The sequence below is a fragment of the Lolium rigidum genome, chromosome 4 (assembly GCF_022539505.1).
Source record: "Lolium rigidum isolate FL_2022 chromosome 4, APGP_CSIRO_Lrig_0.1, whole genome shotgun sequence".
Taxonomy (NCBI): Eukaryota; Viridiplantae; Streptophyta; class Magnoliopsida; order Poales; family Poaceae; genus Lolium; species Lolium rigidum.
Window position 1 is genome coordinate 208,895,693 of NC_061511.1, and position 20,234 is coordinate 208,915,926.

The 20,234-nt window shown below is 44.1% G+C and overlaps 1 protein-coding gene across 1 annotated transcript; it reads left to right on the top strand.

The window, feature by feature from the left end:
* The first annotated feature begins 375 nt into the window (after positions 1–375).
* LOC124648131 (putative disease resistance protein RGA1) lies at positions 376–18,613 on the top strand. Its single transcript, XM_047187944.1, has 8 exons — positions 376–892; positions 1,491–1,549; positions 9,416–9,540; positions 11,045–11,339; positions 12,230–13,117; positions 13,202–13,366; positions 16,549–17,591; positions 17,848–18,613. The coding sequence occupies exons 1-8, from the start codon at positions 376–378 to the stop codon at positions 18,611–18,613; spliced, it is 3,858 nt and encodes a 1,285-aa protein (XP_047043900.1).
* The last annotated feature ends 1,621 nt before the right edge of the window (positions 18,614–20,234 follow it).

Below are 20,234 nucleotides of genomic sequence, written 5' to 3' on the forward strand. Positions count from 1 at the left end.
AGACTTTCTGCACTTACCCAGTTCCGGACAGAGCCTCTAATCTTCGTTTTGATGATTGGTCGGCCTTAGAGGATCCTTTGTATATGTTGCCTAAGCTTTGGCTGCGGGTGAGAGGGATACCAGCTAATGTGAGGACCGACTTCTTGTCTCTGTGGGCGGTGGGCACTCTCTTTGGCAAGACAAAGGAAGTGAACATGGTACACACTAGGAAGAATAAGGAGTTGAGGTTGCGAATTGGATGCTTAGATCATACTCTCATACCGGAGACAACGGATGTTTTTATCCAAAGAGGCTTCTTTAAACTTTGTTTTGAGGTGGAACTAGTTACAATGACTCAACTTGGTAGTGATGATATGGTTAACAATGGAGACAACAATGGTGGAGGGGACAATAATGGATCTAATGATGATAAAAATGGATGGTGCAAATGACATGGATATCGAGAAGACGACGAACAATGAGCAGCAAGGCAATGTCAATAGTCAGAAGGGCACTGTGAAGAAGATCAATAATGCTAAGGGTGTTGTTGGTCACCAAGTTCAACATCAATTTGAGGCTCCAATATTGTTTGCTTCTCTTAATACGGTTCTGTTGAGAAAAGGTATTCATGCTAATAATATCCTACCAGGTCATATAATGGAACATTATTCATCTTCACTTTTAAATTCTGATGAAAATTGCAATTTCATTGACACAAATTTGATATTGCATGGTCATGCGGAAAAAGACAGAGAGGGCGCTTCTTTCCAGGCTGATCCTGCTCCGGGATCAGTGAAGATCCGGTCGGCAGTAGCTCCAGGATTGGAGCGGGCAGGTGCTGCAGGTCCTGCGCTGCCATTGGGCAGCCAGGGCACAGCTCGCGTGACGCAAGTGGTCGCAGTGCCCTCGCCAGGTGCGGCGTCACCTCGGACGCGACGAGCGCGGTCCCCCTGCCCCCTCTCTACCACCTCACGTTGTCGGCCACCGAGGGAGCTGTGGCGCAGCTGGCGCGCTTGGAGTGGCCGCCGCAAGCCCCAGCAGCGCACCCGAGAAGATCATGCCGGCCCCTCCTGTCTTGTCGCATGTGACGTCGATGATGGTGGGGCCCGGTACGGATAGTTGTCACCGGCTGATGGCGGATCCAATTCTGTTGTTGGCTTCGGATCGTCTGCGGATAATCATTCCATAAGCTACTCTGTTGCTTCGAGGAAAAATACAGGTATAAGAATTGTTGTTGATATGGAAAATTCTCCGTCACCAACTGTGGTAACGAGACAATTTTCAAGTACTCCAACGACTACTGTAACCGACCTTGAAGGAATGACAAAGAAGACTCCACCGGTTAATGACGTGGTGGTTTTGGGGGTATTGCAACTCCATCATTGTCTGTTCGGGCGAGTGACATGATTCGTGCATAGCCAAATGCGAATGCCACATAGATGGAAAGAATGCCACATAGATGGAAAGGGCCATGCAGAATGTTAACCTGAGACATGACTTTACTTCTCCAGGTAATGGGAAATCTAAACCATCGCTTGCTTCTTTGTCTGATGAAGATATTTTGGTTAAGGCAAGTCGTCTAGGCATATCTTTGGGTAAAAATAAAAAGGAAGTATTAAAAGCTGTAGAATCTATTAAAGAGGTAGATGTAAATCGAACTTTAGTTATCTTAAATAAAAATGTTGAGGCTCAATTAGATAAGGAAGAAGGCCAAAATAGTTTGCTAACCTCCAAATTCTCAAGTCTTACCGGAGATCTGATAATAGAGGAGGCGCAATAGCTATTGGAACAGGATGACATGTTAATGCCTATAATTAAACTTAATAATACTCGAAAGAAGAAGGATTTTGATTTTTCAGGTGTTCGTAGAAGTGCTAGATTCAAAAATGAAATTTCAGGTTAATATGAGTTCAATATTTTGAAACTCATATGGGTTTGGTGATGTTGCGAAGAACTTGTTTGTCAAAGAACATTTAAGGGAGGAAAAATTAGATTTTATCGCCTTACTGGAGATGGGGAGATCTAACTTTTCAATACATTTTCTTAAAAAGTTGGCGAATGGGTTAGACTATTCTTTGTTTTCCCTTCCACCTGATGGGAGGTCTAGAGGTATCCTTGTTGGAATAAATAATGCGTCGCTACAAGTTGGTACAACTGAAACTGGGGATTTTTGTGTCAAACTACATGTTAGATGTAAACATGATGGGTTTGAGTGGGTAATAGTGCCAGTTTATGGCGCTGCTCAAGATTCTCATAAAGCAGAATTCCTTGCTGAACATGCCACGATGGGTAACTCGGGATCCACCCCTTCTCTAATTGGGGAGATTTCAACATTTCGAGGAGAAAAGAGGATAAGAATAATGATAATGTCAAGCCACATTGGCCCTTCGTTTTTAATTCCATTATTGAGAGTCTAAACCTGCGAGAGATTGCTCTCTCGGGTAGGCAATTCAGTTGGCCTAATGGGAGGGAAAACCCAACGTATGAGAAGGTTGACCGAATCTTTTCGACAGGTGAGTGGGAATAAAAATTCCCTTTAGTTACAGTTAGAGCTTTGACAAGGACTGGCTCCGACCACGCTCCTTTGTTAATTGATTCGGGTAATCATGCTCATATCGGCAATAAATCTCACTTTTCTTTTGAAATATCATGGCTGAAACATGAGAATTTTTATGAAATAGTCAAAGCTGAATGGGAGGCTGAGACCCGTGGAAATTATCCTATTGCCAAATGGCAGAATAAAATTAGGCATATTAGGCATTTTCTTAAAGGTTGGGCAAAATGTTTAAGTGGTCAATACAATAAAGAAAAAGAAAAATTGCTATCCTTTATAGATGGGACTTGAAAGCTGAGTCAACTCCTCTAGATGATGATGAGAGGGCAAAGCTACGAAAGGTAAATGATGATTTAACAAAACTTCGTAGAGATGAGGCGTCAAAATGGGCACAAAGGGCCAAGCTAAAACATATTCAAGAAGGGGGAACAATACTAAATATTTTCACTTAATTGCAAATGAAAAACATAGAAGGAAAATAATTTTTCAACTAGAACAAGAGGAAGGAACCATAGTGGGTGATGAAAATTTACAAGTTTATATATCTGAATATTATAAAAAGTTGTTTGGAGAGCCAGCTACTTCTACCGTCACATTGAGTGAGGAGTTTCGACAGGATATTCCGCAATTAACCCAACAGGAGAATAGTATCCTTGATGCTATTTTTCAAATGGAGTTAAATAAATCTCTAGGTCCTGATGGTTTTCCAACTGAGTTTTATCAAATCTTTTTGGGGAGTTATCAAGGGGGATTTAATGTCAATGTTCTATCAACTGCATTCAGGGGAATTACAGATGTATAAATTGAACTTTGGTGTTATTACCATGTTACCTAAGAAGGAAAATGCGGTTCAAATCCAATAATATAGGCCAATCTATCTTCTCAATGTTAGTTACAAAATATTCACGAAGGTCGCTACTATTAGAGCTAATACTGTTGCTGAAACAGTTATTAGTTCTACATAGTTGATATTCATGCCAAGACGACATACTCTTGAAGGAGTAGTTGTCTTACATGAAACCTTTCATGAACTTCATCGGGAGAAAATGGATGGAGTGATATTTAAAATTGATTTTGAGAAAGCTTATGATAAGGTAAAATGGCATTTTTCTTCAACAAGTCATGCACATGAAAGGTTTTGATCTCAAATGGTGTCAACTCATCGAACAATTTGTTAGAGGAGGAAGTGTAGGGATCAAGGTCAATGATGACATTGGTCACTATTTTCAAACCAGGAAGGGTCTTCGACAGGGTGACCCGCTGTCACCTATGTTGTTCAACATTGTTGCAGATATGCTAGCCATCCTAATAGCAAGGGCGAAAGAGGATGGACAAACATGAAGTCTTATCCCTCATCTAGTTGAGAGAGGAATTTCTATACTGCAATATGCCGATGATACGATACTTTTCATGGAACACGACTTTGAAAAGGATGTAAATATGAAACTAATATTGCATTTCTTTGAAGAATTGTCAGGACTAAAAATCAATTTTCAGAAAAGCGAGATTTTCTGTTTTGGTAAGGCTAAAGAGGAAGGGGAGCAGTATAAACAACTATTTGGTTGTGAATCTAGTCCTTTGCCCTTCAGGTATTTGGGTATTCCAATCCATTATAGAAAGTTAAAAAACTCCGAATGGAATCAGTAGAAAGTCGATTTGAGAGAAAACTTGGATGTTGGGCTGGAGAGATGTTATCATATGGGGATCACCTTGTAGTGATTAACTCTGTTCTTACTAGTTTACCGATATTTATGTTATCCTTCTTTGATATACCTAAAGGGGTAAGGAATAGATTAGATTTTTTCCGATCACGTTTCTTTTGGTAATGTGAGGAAAATAAAAAAAAAATCGGTTAACTAAGTGGAACTTAATTTGCAGACCCAAGGACCAAGGTGGTCTTGTAATTGAAGTACGGGAGATTAAAAAATCTTGCCTGCTTAGTAAATGGCTATATAAGCTCCTTTCTAAAGAAGGGTTATGGAAACAACTCTTAAAAAACAAGTACTTATCACAGAAATTTTGGCTGAAGTTGAAAGTAAGCCTACTGATTCACCTTTCTGGAAAGGACTAATGAAAGTTAAAGGGGGATATTTTTTAGCAGGGGAAAATTTGAAGTAGGTTCCTGAGAAGGAGTTCGATTTTGGGAAGATAGATGGTTAGGTGATCAGACCCTTGCATCTCAGTATCCCCAGCTATGCAACAGTCCATCGTAAGCATGATACCGTGGCAAATGTTATGAGTTCAACTCCGTTAAATATTGGTTTTCGGAGAAGGCTGATTGGTGATAAATGGGATCAATGGGTACAATTATGCCAAAGGTTAATGGAGATAAATCTAAATGATGATCAAGATAAGTTTCGTTTGGGGCCTAACATCTTCAGGGAAATTCACTATCAAATCTATGTATGGTGACATGTTAAATGGGAATACAAGATACCTTCGTAAATATCTTTGGAAACTAAAAATCCCACTTAAAATTAAAATATTTATGTGGTTCCTTAGTATAAAAGTCCTTTTGACTCGTGATAATCTAGCAAAGAGGAATTGAAATGGAAATACGGAATGCTCTTTGTGTGACGCTGAGGAATCAGTTGAACATTTTTTTTTATTTCATGTCCTTTTGCTAGACTTATTTGGCGGGTGTTTTTTGCTTCGTATAATATTCCACCTCCATCCAATGTCACAAATATGTTTGGGAATTGGCTTAATGGAACTCACAAAACTGATAAAGGTAGGATTCGCATTGGTGTTTCAGCTTTATGTTGGTCAATATGGAATTGCAGAAATGATATTGTTTTAACAAAAAAGGACTCTACTAATTTCTTGCAGGTTACTCACACAATGGTTCACTGGATCCATATTTGGCGCTCTTGCTCCCGGAGGACCAGCGGGAGTACATGGTTTCTGGATGCAACCGCCTTCGAATGGTTGCCCAGGATATTTTCTACCAGGCTACTTGGCGGCCTATTAAAAGATTAGAAGATGCTTAGATTGCTTAGCAGACATATTATTTTTCGGTAGTTGATATTTGTATCGACCCTCGTTGCTCCATAAATTGTAAACTTTGAATATTCAGGTTATTAATAAAAGGTTGTGTGCATCAACCGATGCAGAGACCGGGGTAAACCCCATTTCGAAAAAAAATGTTTAGGATAAGCTGGATGGCAGCCGTGCTTTCCAAAGTTCTTTTCCATCCCACGTGGGCTACACACGGGACGCTATGGGCGCTGGACGTAACCAAAAGTCGTGTCATCAGTGGCGGGACAGCCTCGACAGCCATACAGAGGCATGCACACGAGGTTTTACGCTGGCACCTACCTCCGGTCAAGCGGATTACGCCGCATAGCTTTCTCACCGAGCCGCGCAGGGAAGTGTCGCCATCGCGCATGGCCACATGGCCATCCATGCTAGAGCTAATTGCGACCGACCGCCCCAAGCCGCTTCGCCTGCCGCCACTGTATCAAAGACGAACCGGCCTTCGCGTCGACTCCACACCATTCGCGCCCTCCCCCCTCAGCCATGTCGAGCAGACACCGCAACAACGCCGCAAACGAATTCTGGCGCGGCAGCCTCACCATCACCGAGGCATGGGCGTTCTATGGGCACGTTACCCTGTGCAGCCGGACATGCACGTACCGAGCAGCGGCGGCTAGAAGATGGCCGTCAACAAGATCAACATTCTGCCAGGGATGGAGACCGATTGTTCGCACGACAAGATCAAGGCCCAGCGGAGGGAGTAGAACTAATTGTTTTGTTAGTACATACGTCCAAAATACAAATCTGACTCATCACAAATTTGATTGATCTTCTTTAACTTACCTTTATTTGCATCATTAGCTTTTAGAAGCTCATAGAAGGTGTATTCCAACTTCTTCTTCTCCTCCTCTAGTTTTTTTTTCCCTTTTTATCCTTCCATATCTTGTTCTCCTCTAGCAAAAAATTCCTCTCCTTTTCCATCTTGTGCAACTCACTTTCAAAATCGTTCTTACAGTTTTTTTCTAATTTTGCCATATTTTGCTCCAACGCACGCTTCTCAGCACATCCATCTAGTGATTCATATCAGCCACTAAGCTGGTGTATTTTTCTTCCACCTTGCTCTTTTCTTCAATCAAATTGTGAGCTCAGCATTTTGAATTTTCTCGTGATTTTGAGAACTTTTGCCTCATAGATGACCCACAAAGAGATTAATGGATGTTGGCATGGCAAAGACCATTGAGGATCAGCCCAATACACAAACCCGCAATTGATACCATGCTACAAATGTGAATTATGTATAAATCTGAGAAATTCATCTCTTACTAAATCAAGATAATGTAGCACATTTCTTCTTGTTTTCTTCGAACATACATAGAAATGTCGTCATGTGCTCGTCCCTTCGAAAGCAACGGCTTCCTCCGGCAAAAGGTCATGTATACGGCACCACGGGGCTGATTCGGGATAGGTAATGCCGGTTCACGCTGGGTCGGTGATTGTCTCCGGCGTGTAGTCCAGCTCGGGGTACTACACATCGGCAAAGATAGGCATAATTCTAAGCTATGAAGACAATCCTTAAATAATTTCAAAATAGACAAGCCTTTCCTAAACCCTAAACCAAAAGCACATCGCCAGTGTAGGGGAGAGGTTGGAGGGGATGGAGGACTCACATGCCGCGCCAAGACTACCTGGCTCGACATCCTTCGGGCGGTGTCAGTGGCAACAATCCGGCCACAGAGGGTTGTTGCGGCGGTCCGCATAAGCGATGTAGCGGTTCCAACAGCCGACGAGATCATGGGCACTCAGCCCTGTAGCTCTCACACAACCCGCAGAGTTTTTTGGCGCGTCAAATCAGGATGGCGGGGACGGTGATATGGAGGCGGCGAAGGGAGTAGAGCACCGCCGCAAGGTCGGGATAGAAAGAGGGCGAATGGGGAGGGTTGCGTTGTTGCCAGGACGGCCCTACAAGGCGTTTAGCGCATGCCAAACATTGTTGGCGCCCCCCCTTGACCCCCTTGCTACAAGGCCGGCCTACGCGTGCAGCACAGCATGGGGGTGCCAGTGGGAGACGATTTTTAGGCCAGAACACCCGGATCCCCTTTGGGCCTTGTTCGGCACGCAGGGATTAGAGTGTATTATGCCTAGTGTTTTAGGTGAAAACATGTTGTTCAGTCAGGGATCGGGCCTTGCTATTGGTTCAACTAGCTTTGCACGGTTAAGACCATGCTTCGCGCTCCGGGCTCCGTCTCCAGTTAGGCTGGGCGTTTTTGCCCTGGGTTGGGAATCGATTGTAGTGAGCAAACATATTGCAAGTTGGCGAGAGAAAACGTGAGGACTGCTTAGGGTTTGATTCACACGTGTAACGCCAGGTTTTGCAGGAATAATTAAAGCAAAACTCTTCCAAACCTATAGAAACCTGGCTTGCCAAAGAGTTAAGCCGCCATTTGGAGGGATCTCGTAATGTCCTAAGGAAACAAAACATTCTAATCCCATAAATTCATGTGTGCCGAACGAGGCCTTGGGGGGTCTTTGGTGGCTCCCTGTGGGGATGCTCTTAGTGGCAACCCGTGCATAGTTTCTGCTTCTTGATTTAGATCGCTACCAAAGTGCATGGCTTCATTGTTACATTCTGTATGTTTTCTTATCTCTGCTTAGATACGAAAGACATAAATTCATGTGTGCCGAATGAGGCCTTGGGGATCTTTGGGTGCTACCCATGCACAGTTTCTGCTTCTTCATTTGGATCGCTACTAAAGTGCATGGCTTCATTGTTACATTGTGTATGTCTTCTTATCTCTGCTTAGATACGAAAGACATACAACCCAGCTGTGTTTTCTATAACTAAATGAGTTATAACTCCAGTGAAATGTGATAGTTTTGGCCCAAGGAGGAAGAAGACTCACACACGCACTGGATACAATGAACACACAGAGAACTTTTCTGCACACGCACTTGTGCTCTTTTCTCTTGTTCTCCTCTATTAACAAACTGGTTACAGAGGCCTATAAGTAGTACATGCAGAGGCACTCAGTCGAGGACACGACTCCACTAGCCGAGAGATAGGAACTAGTAACCACGATGGCCACACCACTCGGCCACTCTCCTCGCATCTGGAGATCGTGCTCACTATCGCTGCACAACGGCTGATTACCAGGTCACAACTAATCCTATCCATCAGCTGACTCTATCGATCCATGCATGTGTCTCTCTCCTCCTACTAACTAGACATGCAACTAACATATTCAGGCTTGGCACCGTACAGGCACAGCACCAAGCTAGCTAAACTCTGACACAACTAACAAGTTTTGCATGTACACCTGACGGTGCACATTGCCGCAGCTTTCTACTGAATGAAAAGTCTGAAACTTAACTGAAATAAACATGAGCTTGACACCTACACAACAAGGTTAACTCCAACAATGTATAACTAAATGAGTTATAACTAAATGAGTTATAACTCCAGTGAAATGTATGGACGTCCTGTTATTTTCACCTTTTTTTAGCCAAACAGATTGTACTTGTAAATTGTAATCGTGGTTTCTTTCATTGTTGCCCTCCTGTTCATTCGGATACTTGCATGTCTTTAGCATGATATAAAAGTCAAGACAACATTTGCCTGAACACTTGTAGAGGCATGTATGCCTGCTTGCAATAAATCTGTTGCTAGTTTGTCATATTAAATTGAAGAAATCATGAATGACAACGAGATGAAAGATTGAAATCTTCATCAGTTGTACTTCCTCCGATCCATATTACTTGGTGTCAAAATGGATGTACCTACAACCAAAATGTGTCTAGACACATCTATATTAGCATCAACTAATATGAACGAGAGGGAGTATTAATTTAATTGTGCATTTACGAATGAAGACTGTTCCAGGTTGTTGTTGTGTCCTGGATGGACATCAGATTCGGCTCACCGAGTGTCCCAGCCTGACAAAGATTGCTCATATTGTGCATGATTTTTCACTGGCATCTCAAATCATCTCCATCTTGGAGATAGATAGTACCCCAATCATCTCACGACACGTCAGGTAATGGTAATGGTATTTGATTGCAAATGGTAAGCATCGAAAAAAGAAAATTTTCCAATTAGAGCAACAAGAAGGAACTCTTATTGGGGAGGATAATCTCAAGGTCTATATCACTGAATTCTATAAAAAAAATTGTTTGGGGCACCGGCTCCAAGTAATATTTCTTTAGTAAAGGAGGTGGTGCATGAGATTCCGCAAATTCCATCTAATGAAAATGGGATTTTAATAGCTCATTTTTCTGAAGAGGAGGTCTATGAAGCAATCTCACAGATGGGACATATTATGTCCCAGCCTGACAGAGATAGCTGATACCGTACATACCCTTCCACAAGTGTCATCGCCTTACAGATTTCTTGCGCAGAACATCCAAAGCATACCCCACCTTGCAAACATCACACCGGTCATCGCCCTGCACTGCAGGTGTTGATATTGATGCAGATGCAACCTGCAATTCTTGATGCAGCTCGTAGTTGGTTTGATCTTTGCAGAAGAGTCGTGCAGTTAAGACTGTTTTATGGGTTGAGAACTTTAGAGCATCTCCAGTCGCGTCCCTCAAAAAACGTCCGGCACAAATGATTTGGGGGACGCTTAGGACCGCGCCGGACAAAAAGAGACTAAAAATTTGTACAAAAAAGAGACCCTTTCCAGCCGCGTCCCTCAAACAGCGTCCGGATGCATGCATTTTAATAGAAGGGACCACCCCATGTGAGAAAAGTAGGTGAGAGAAAGTGTGGGAAAAGAGAATGACATGTGGGGAGTAGGGGCTGCATGCATGCGTCCGAACGCTATTTTTGTGTCCGGCGTCCCCGGTAGAGACTCCATACATAGAGTCTCTACCGGGGACGCCGGACATAAAATGAGGCGCTATTTAGCTTTGGGGGACGCGACTGGAACGCGTTTTTCTCCATTTCTTGTCCGCCGTCCCCCAAACGTCATTTGGGGGACGCGACTGGAGATGCTCTTAGAGTTTGTACTCAAGTCTTAATTTCATTTATTGGACTACCGATGATACAATGACTCGAACTGGACGATGGACAACGAGGTCGATCTGCCTGAAAAATCTACAGGAGATAGTCCTCCTCTGCCTCATGTACCAGACGTCAGACCCTGGATTTCCGGGAAAAACACTAAAAAATATGAAAATGGAACTTCTACAGTACCAGGCAGTCAGGCATATAATGAACTATTGCTTTTAGCCCAAGTAAACTCTTCTCTTCTTATTTGAACTTCCGGTTATAAGGGAAGAACTACGAAATGCTATTCGTTTCCTTGGTAGCCCTTTGTCATGCTTAGATGGCTTTGGCATCGGTTCATTATTCTACTTTAGTTGGCTTCCATTCTACGTAGCCCTTTTTCTTTGGAGTTGATTCTTGCTCTCTTCCTACTCCTCGCAAAGATTCCTACAACTATTCAGTGACAATCACAAAAGGTAAGGAAAGACACAGACTTGCAAAGAATGCAATTGCAGTAACCCAAACTCCATTCTGCTTTCCACGACCTTCAGCACCCACCCCACCCAATTCCGCACGACCAGCCTCAAGGTGGTGGGTGCCCAGATCGGTTCAGCGATCGGAGGCCAGATCACCCTGCAGAAGAACTTCGATGAGGACCTGAAGAAGATGAAGATGGCACTCGAATCCGTCGATGCCGTCCTTGAGGATGCCGAGAGGCGATCCATCACGGATAAATCGACGCGTCTTTGGCTGAAGCGGCTTAAAGACCTCATGTATGTCGTCTCGGACATGATTGATGAGTTCGAAGCCGACACACAGCCCATCACCCAGCCGTCTCCACGGAAGGTAACCATTAGTGATGGCTTCTTTATCAATAGAACACCCGGCTCTTTCATGACGTTTTGGTTTCTAAACAACTTGCTGGAGCTAATTAAAATGTCAAAGGTAAGTTAATTTATATATGTCACATGAAAAAAGGTTTAGATATTATATATCTTAATTTTAAATTTTTATAGGACTTTTACATTCTGAATCTTGATTTCTTACAGTTTTGTCCAATAGCATATTTGGTGTATATTTACAAAATAAGAAACAAAATTTGATTCAAGAAGAAGTGCCATATTGTCCTGAGTGCATTTCCAATTAGAGATGCAACTGGGTCAACATTAAGTACCCCCTAACCTATTTAGTAAAAAATAAACTTACTTTTGCAAAATGATGATATCATAAGAAAAGTTTGTTTATTTGGTTGAACTAAATAGGGAGCGTATGCTCCCTTTATTTTGAAATACATGTTAGACACATTTTAAAATGTCAAAAAATTGAAACAAAAATTCCGCACGTACATCTTCATGTGCTACGCGCTCGCAAAGTCGTTTAATGAAAAATCGACATGTCATGTGGCGTGTGTAAAAAAGACAAAATTCGATGCTGAAACAAAGACTTGTCACAAGATAAATTTTCTCTTTTTCGTTTAGACTACAAAAAATATCATTTTTTCGTGAAACTTGACGAATACACATATATTATGGAGATGTACATGTAAATTTTTTTATCAAAATTTTTTAACACTTGGAAATATGTTTTTATGGTAGATGGATCATACGCACCCGGGAGCCGAATTGAGTTTCTGAGAGGGTATCCTAATATTATCCCACTTGCATCTATATTTGCGATACCATATTGTACTAGTACTTATAATTTCACATTGTAATGAGAAATCAATTGTCTTGCAGTGCTCCTTCAAAAAGTATTTGGCAATTATGATCCCCTGTCTCACAATTGGTCCCAAGATTACAGTGGCCAATAGGATGGAGAAGATGAGGGAGGATCTAGAGGAGATAACATATCAACGCAAAAAGTTCAAATTAACAGAAGGCACTAATGCAAGTGAGCCGAAACTTACTGATATAAGGGAAACATCGTCAATCATGGAGACACAAATTGTTGGGAGGACCGATGATAAAAATGATATATTGGCTTCCTTATCTGAAAGCATGACACAAGACATCACAATCCTTCCTATATATGGAATTGGAGGCCTTGGCAAGACCACCTTGGCAAAAATGGTTTATAATAGTTTCCAATTCAAAGAATACTCTCAGGGGTGGGTTTATGTGTCTCAGACGTTTGATTTGAAGAATATTGGAAATTCTATAATAACACAACTATCAGAGAAAGAGAAGGAGAGTGAGTACACTGAAATTCAGATGATACACAAATCCCTTCAAAAGCTTTTTGCTGGTAAGAAGATTCTTATTGTTTTAGATGACCTCTGGGAGGGCGAGGATTTTCATCTGGAAGGCCTGACCGATATGCTAAAGGTTGGGAAGGACAATAGTGTGGTTGTTATAGTAACCACACGCGATGAAGGCATAGCAAGAAAAAATTCTACCATCCGACCATACAAAATAAAAGCTTTGACCGATGACATGTGTTGGTCTATAATAAAGCAAAAGAGTGCATTTGAATCTAGAGGTGGCAAAGAACATGCAGAGAAGATAGGGAATGCCATTGCAATGAAGTGTGGTGGTGTGGCTTTAGCAGCTAAATCAATTGGACAGACGCTGCAATATATAAATTTTAGTGAATGGGAATCCTTGAGGGATAGCAATATATGGACTGTATCTTCTTTGAAAGATACATCTTCTATACAAGTGATTGCATCTTTGAAATTAAGCTATAGTATTATGCCATCGTATTTGAAGCTATGCTTTGCCTATTGTGCAATATTTCCAAAAGGTCACAAGATAGTTAAAGATGAGCTTATTCACCAGTGGGTTTCTCTTGGTTTCTCTACTTGGCAACTTGGTGAGAGATGCATTAGTCAGCTTTTGGGACTCTCTTTCCTTGAACATTCAAATTCACAATCGGTGAGTTTATGCACACCTTACACAATTGAACAGTTTTGTTATTTTGTATGAATTGGTGTAGGGAAACTCAAGTATATAGTGCATACCCTTGCAAAAAAAAGTATATAGTGCATAGGATTTTGGTGTACATTTGTGAAATACACAAACTGTAAGGTATTGAAATATATGATAGCATAACACATCATAGTTTTGTTGCTTAAACACATTTTAAAAAAAACTACTTAAAAAGATCTTACGGGTTGATATGCACAAACAAAGACCATTTTCATATTGGTGCACGGTCCGGCACAACCATATAACATTAGATATTTGATTCTATTGCGGCATGCTAGCTAAATAAAACATGCAACTATATTATTATGGCTATCACGAAAAGGTAATGTCAAGTTGTAGGAAATGTCCACCATGAGGTACGAAGTTTGTATCTACATATGACTTTACATAAAATCTAGGCTTGTGCCTACCGGGACTAGCATGATTAGTTACTTCATTCGAGAAGTTAACCATTTGTTATTTTTTAAATACACACCGTAAAAACTTCAGTTCTGAATATGCTCCAACGTACATTGATTCACTAGTACATATATAGCTATCAGTGGTTTTTGGGGACGTCTCGGACAATCCCCATGATTGGCAACCTTCATGCAAGGCAGATGTGAGATCATCTCCACCGGCGTGCCCCAAATTGGCACCGGCAGTGCCCTATTGGGGGCGCCGGCACTCGCGCCCTCCATTTGGGGAGGTACTTCCCACACCGATGCGCCCTTTTTTTAAGGGGTGAGACAGATTCAAACAAACTAAACAAAGACAGCGATTTTCATTCAAATTTAGGTTTATATTACAAAATTGAACTAAAATTGAAACAAACTAAATCTCTCTAGTCGGAGAAGTCATCGAAGTCAAAGTCGAGTCATCGTCGTCCTCCAGATCGATGACCATGTCATAGTCGTCCGACGCCGACCACACCTTGCCGAAGCCCTTCATCACTGCCAGAGGGATGTTGAACGACGCGCGGAGTGCCTGGCTCAGGCAGGGGTATCCGCGGGATCGTTTGGTGGCGGAGCTCCATCTGCACCCACCGGTATTCGTCCCCCGCCTCCGGCTCCTCTTTGACCTCCTTCTTCGGTGCCGCCGCCGACTGCTGGTTTTTGGAGCGGCGGAGGAAGAGGCGGCCCCTTAGTGGCGAGCACGGCTCTGGCTTGTGCAGCCAGAACGCGACACCCCCGTAGCGCGGTGGCGAGTGCACCTCTGTCTTGGGCTGCCGGAACGTTGCGCCCCGTAGCGCGGTGACATGCGCGGCTCTGGCTTGGGCTGCCAGAATGCGACGGCTCCGGCAGAGCGCCCGTGCCACGAGGAACCCTGCAAACAGGGCCCCGGTGGTGACGGATGGGTGCACGACGAAGACGAGTGTGAGGTTGCCCCGCCGAAGATGCGAGGCGCAGACCGCGGTGTTGGGTGCACGTAGAGTTGTAGGCCAGCACCAACTTGATGGTGGGGACGTACCACCACTGGCGTCGCTCCCGGCGGTTGTGACGGCACGGAGGATATGACCCGATGAAGTAGCTGAGGGCCGCTTGCAGTTCGTCCTCGAGCAGGGTTGGCCACAGCTCGCTGTCTGCCGGCGAAGCTCGAGTCGGCCCGTTGCTCATCGGTGAGCTGGTCGCGGTGCTCCTCGATGAGCGCCTCCAGGCGCCCATCTTCTGGCACGCTAATCTTCCAGCCGCTCACGAGCCTCATGTCAAGCGGCGTGAGTACGCCATTATCCGCGAGGACAATGGCCTTGTCGAGCGTCACACTCGGCGTGCTGGCACCGGAGCTGCTGCCTTCGTCGTTGAACGCCATCGGTAGACTGGATCTGCGGCACACAGTAGGGTTTTGGGCGGCGATGGAGGTGAGAAGCGGAGGTGTGAGGGGAGGTGAGCAGTTCACCTCGCTTAAATGCACACTGCGGAAAATGAATGGTCTGGTGCGGCATTCACTCCGGCATGGGGAGTCGTGCCGTCACGTGGCCATCGACGCATGCGAGGGATGGGTGTCCTTGCCTGGGGAACCAAAGCGGGCAATAAACATCGTTGACGCCCGCCACTGTCGCTGCCAAGCGGGGCCACCTTGTCAGATCCTACGTGGCGGTAGGCGCCGGCACCCCCACGTCGACCCTGCCATTCGGGGCCGGCGCGGGTGTGCCGACCCCTCCAGAATCCACCGGTTATTTTATTGGGGCTGCCGATGTGAGCTCATTTTGTACCCGACACCCCAATAGGCATGTGAGGGTTTCTATTGTGGCTGCCGGTGGAGATGCTCTGACGCTTGGATCCCAGACGGTCCCAACATAGTAGACAAAACCACCACGGATGGACATTACATAAAGTTTAAAAAATTTGCAGCCGCCACCATTGTGGTCGGCTGGTCGCCGCCGTAAAAAAGTATGGACTCGTCCTTGCCTCATTTGGAGGAGGGCATCTTCCTGTTGAAGAAAACACGCATTGATGCCGAGGTCGGCTGCCACATATCTTGGCAAGGAGGCGGGGAGATGACATAGTGAAGGCCTCATCGTCCTTCTCGGTGCTACGTAGTTGTTCTTTTTTTGTGTGCCTACGTACACACATTTTACCAAACTTTTATGATCTTTTATGTTTTTTCAAGTTGAAATACTTATTTTCCAACATTTTTTTAACTTCTTCAATTTGATTAAAATTCTCACATTTCGTAAATTTTGTATTTTTGAAAAAACCCCATGATGATTAACTGCATGCCACTGCGGAAAAACATCCAGTCATGTCTTTGAAAACTAATTTACAATTATTTGAGTGATATTTTTTTATGATTTTGTGACATGATTTTTACCAATTTGATTAAAAGTCTCACATTTCATAAATTTCTTATTTTTGAAAAAAAAACCATGATTAATTGCCTGCCAATGCGCAAAACATCCAGTCATGTCTTTACAATGGTTTGAATGATAAAAAAAATTGTATGATTTTGTGACACAAGGGTACAAATAGTACAGTGTTAGAGCCTAGAGACCAATAGACTTTGGAAGTACTGGAGGACCAAAAATAGTTTTATTATTTAATAACGGAGTCAATAGATAAAATATATTAATCTAAGGAAGTTAATTCATAAATAGTCTTAAATATATCAACTTAGAGAATCTGATGCCGCGGAATGATTAATTTTTGCAGAATATCGACCTATATGGTGAAGATATTACATTGTTAACCATGCATGACTTGGTGCACGATTTAGCAAGGACAGCCATGGACAATGAAATTCTTGTTGTTAGCAAAGGCGATAATGCCCGAGGAAGCTGCTATCACTATGCATTACTCGATGATTGCAGCAAGCCATTGGTCTTGGAGTTATCCAAGATAAGGGCACTCCGTTTTATGAAGTGTGATAAAAGCAAAGTACATGATGTTGCATTTTCATCCGCTAATTCCCTGCGTGTCTTGGACTTAAGTGAGTGCATCATACACAAGTTGCCAGATTCTATTGGTGTACTGAAGCAGTTGAGGTATCTTGCTCCAGGAGTCCAACATCCAACGATTCCAGATATTATCACCAAGCTCTCAAAATTAATTTATCTGGACATTCATGGATCTCCTACAATTGTGGAGCTACCGAAGTCAATTGGAGATATTGAAGGTCTGGTGTATCTTCATTTGTCAGGTTGTTCAGGACTTGCAAAACTGTCAGAATCATTCAGGAGGCTACAAAAATTGGTGCATTTGGATCTGTCGAATTGCTCTTGCGTTGGAGGTATATTGGTACTATTGGGGAACCTCACACAACTCCAGTATTTGAACTTATCTCACTGCCAAAAAATTGGAGAGATGCCGGAAGCTCTAGGCGTCCTATCCAAACTAGAGTATTTGAACTTATCATTCAGCTCATATCTTGAAAGTTGCCAGGAAGCAGAAGTTTTGGGCTCGCTGAACAAACTTGAGTATTTGAACTTATCTTCAAAGCACTGTAGTCTTCAAAAACTCCCAGAAGTTTTGGGCACATTCATTCAACTCAAGTACTTAAACCTATCAGGTTGTCAGAGTATGTCAGAATTGCCGAGGTCATTTATGAGTCTAAAAAATTTGGTGTATCTTGATCTATCAGACTGTTGTACAATTGATTGTCTAGATGAAGCTTTGGTTGGTCTTTCCAATCTGCAACATTTGAATTTACAGGGAACATGTATCAAGTTGCTGCCAGAAGATGTGAACAAACTCCGGTATTTGAATGTGTCTAGGCTGAAAACGATGTATAAAGATACCATGGACAGTCTCATCAACTATATATGCAGTAATCTTTCCAATCTGGAGTATTTGGACTTGTCTGATAATTTTGATATTTACAGCTGAAAGTATGTGTAACCTGAGAAAGCTGCATACATTGAACCTCTCGAAATGCATATATCTTAAAAAGATACCAGAAAGTATAAGTACAATCGATAGTTTGAAGCTTCTTGATATAAATGGTTGTTACAGTATCTCCAAAGCCCCTCAGCTTGGTGGCAGTGCAATATCGTTACCACACTTTGGGGTGCAGCCTGGTGATGGTCACTCTAGTAGCAATCTCGTCCTGTTAGAACACATGGATCCTATCGTGCTCAAGTTGACTGAACTTGAAAATGTGAAGTCGGTAGAAGAGGCACATCGTATAAATTTGATGGGGAAGAAAAAACTTGAGGACTTGACATTGGAGTGGACTAGAGATGCTGAGAGATTTGTGGATCACAAAATTTTGATGGAAAATCTGGTGCCACCAAGCACATTGAAGAAGTTGGAGCTATGTGGCTACAGTGGTGTCAGCTTTCCAGCCTGGCTAGTGGGCCAACTGCCAAACCTAGAAAGATTGATTCTCAGAGGTATGGAAAACCTGGAAGAGTGGAACACGTCATACTCCAATGGTGAGGATCACGTGATTGGACAGTTGGAAATTCATGATTGCCCCATGTTAAGGATGAAACCGCTTCCACCTAAAGCTACATATTGGGTGATATCAAACAGTGATAATGTGTTATCATCATGGGAAGTGTGTACTGGACCACACACCAATGCCACCTGCTCTTTTTCTGCGGTAGCTACTGTGCTATCCATGGCATGCGCCCCCTCAACCACGGGGTCGGCACACCGGTGTCGTCGCCCCAGTCTCGGCTATTCGACGCAATTCGATTGTGTTGGTCTTGGCGGCACACCATCTACAGCAACACCGGCGGCACACCAGTGTCGCCGCACGGACTCGGCTATCTGACGCCCTTCGACCGTGCAAGGGCGTTTTTTCGTGTGCTTCTGCTGGTGTCCACGAATTCCACAACCTGCTCCCTTCGGTCCGCCTGCCTGCGGTGTGGTTTCTCTTCGGAGTTACCCGTCTAGCGGTCGGCGTGAGGTCCTCAAGGTGATGCCGGGTTGTGGTTTGTCTGGTTCGTGGTTGTAGCATGAAGAGTTTCTGCATCTCCCTTCGACCACGGGGTCGGCACACCGGTGTCGTCGGCCCAGTCTCGGCTATCCGACGCCCTTCGACTGCGCTTGATCTCGGTTCTGCAGGTCTTCGTTGTTGCCCTTTACTCGCCATGCCAAGTCATAGTGACTGTCCTCTGAGGTGCTGGCCTCCCGGGGGTTTCGGTTGGCTTCGGTTGCTAACCTCCCCCCTCCCCATTGTGTTTCCTTTTTCTAGTTGCTTTTTTTTCAATTTTTTATTTGTCTTCTTCTTCCCGGTATCTCCTTGTATTTTCCCTATCTGTTGTAAGAACATGAGCCTTCGAGGCTACTTTCGTGGAATATAACAAGCGGCGGGATTCCCCCCACGTCAACCTCGAAAAAAAAATTGTGTGCAAATACGCCACAATCGGGACGTATTAGCTGAGCGGCGATAGAGGCCAGCACTACCGCCCTAGTTGGCATTATCATCTACCTCTTTTAATATTTTGCAGATACGTCAGCTGAATAAATAAGTTCTAAGCGTTGTTTGCAAGCAATCGTACTCTATAGTTTCTCAAACTTTAGAAAATTAAATTTATTAAAATATTATAGGGATCCTGTTTTAGGAAGGATGAAGTACTCTAAGATTCTCAAACCCAGGTCGAGTCTTCCTGACCCGTTGCGTGTATGAGTGATTTTCCCGACAGGCTAATTTTTTTTGAAATAGACTTTCGCCCCGCTATATTAATATAGCAACGAACTGATACAAGGTAGAAATCACCGTTGGGGCAAACAACACAACAAAGCTCAAAACAAAACAAAAGAAGAAGAAAAAAGAAAGAAAGATGACAAGGTCGGATCGACCAAAACGCTGATGATCCGCAACCGCGCCATCCGGAAGATTCCCACCACGAGCTTAGCCCTCCGAAGCGCCGCATACCAAAGCAGCACCTTCAAGAAGGAATGCGACGATGACGACGCTGCTGCCCGGACAAGCCTGGGGTTTCCCCCGGTATGCGGAAGAGAAGTGGGAAGGGGAACCCCGACGCCCCTCAAGAAGGAATGGTGGCGCTCGCGAGCGTCACCGTGTCGGTGTCTGCGACAAAGACCCATGGCCCCGGACACTCCGTCATGCTCCGCCAACCTCGCCGCCCACCAACTCGCGCCACCACGGTCATGCAACCACCACCGCCGTCTCACCATGGCCCAATGACGAAGACCGGCGAAACCGATAGGAAACACCCCGAGCCGAGGAGAGCCTGGACAGCAGCCACGCGGGAGGGCGCAACCTCCACCCCCAGCTGCGGTGACAGACCGGACGCAGCTACAGGAGCAAACCAGGCCCCTCTGGCCCGACCGAGCCCGCCAGGCTCGTGAAGCTCCCGTGGCCGCGCTGCAGTCCACGCGACGCCGTCCTAGCCACCCTCAGCAAGAGAAGCGCCACCAGCCGCCGG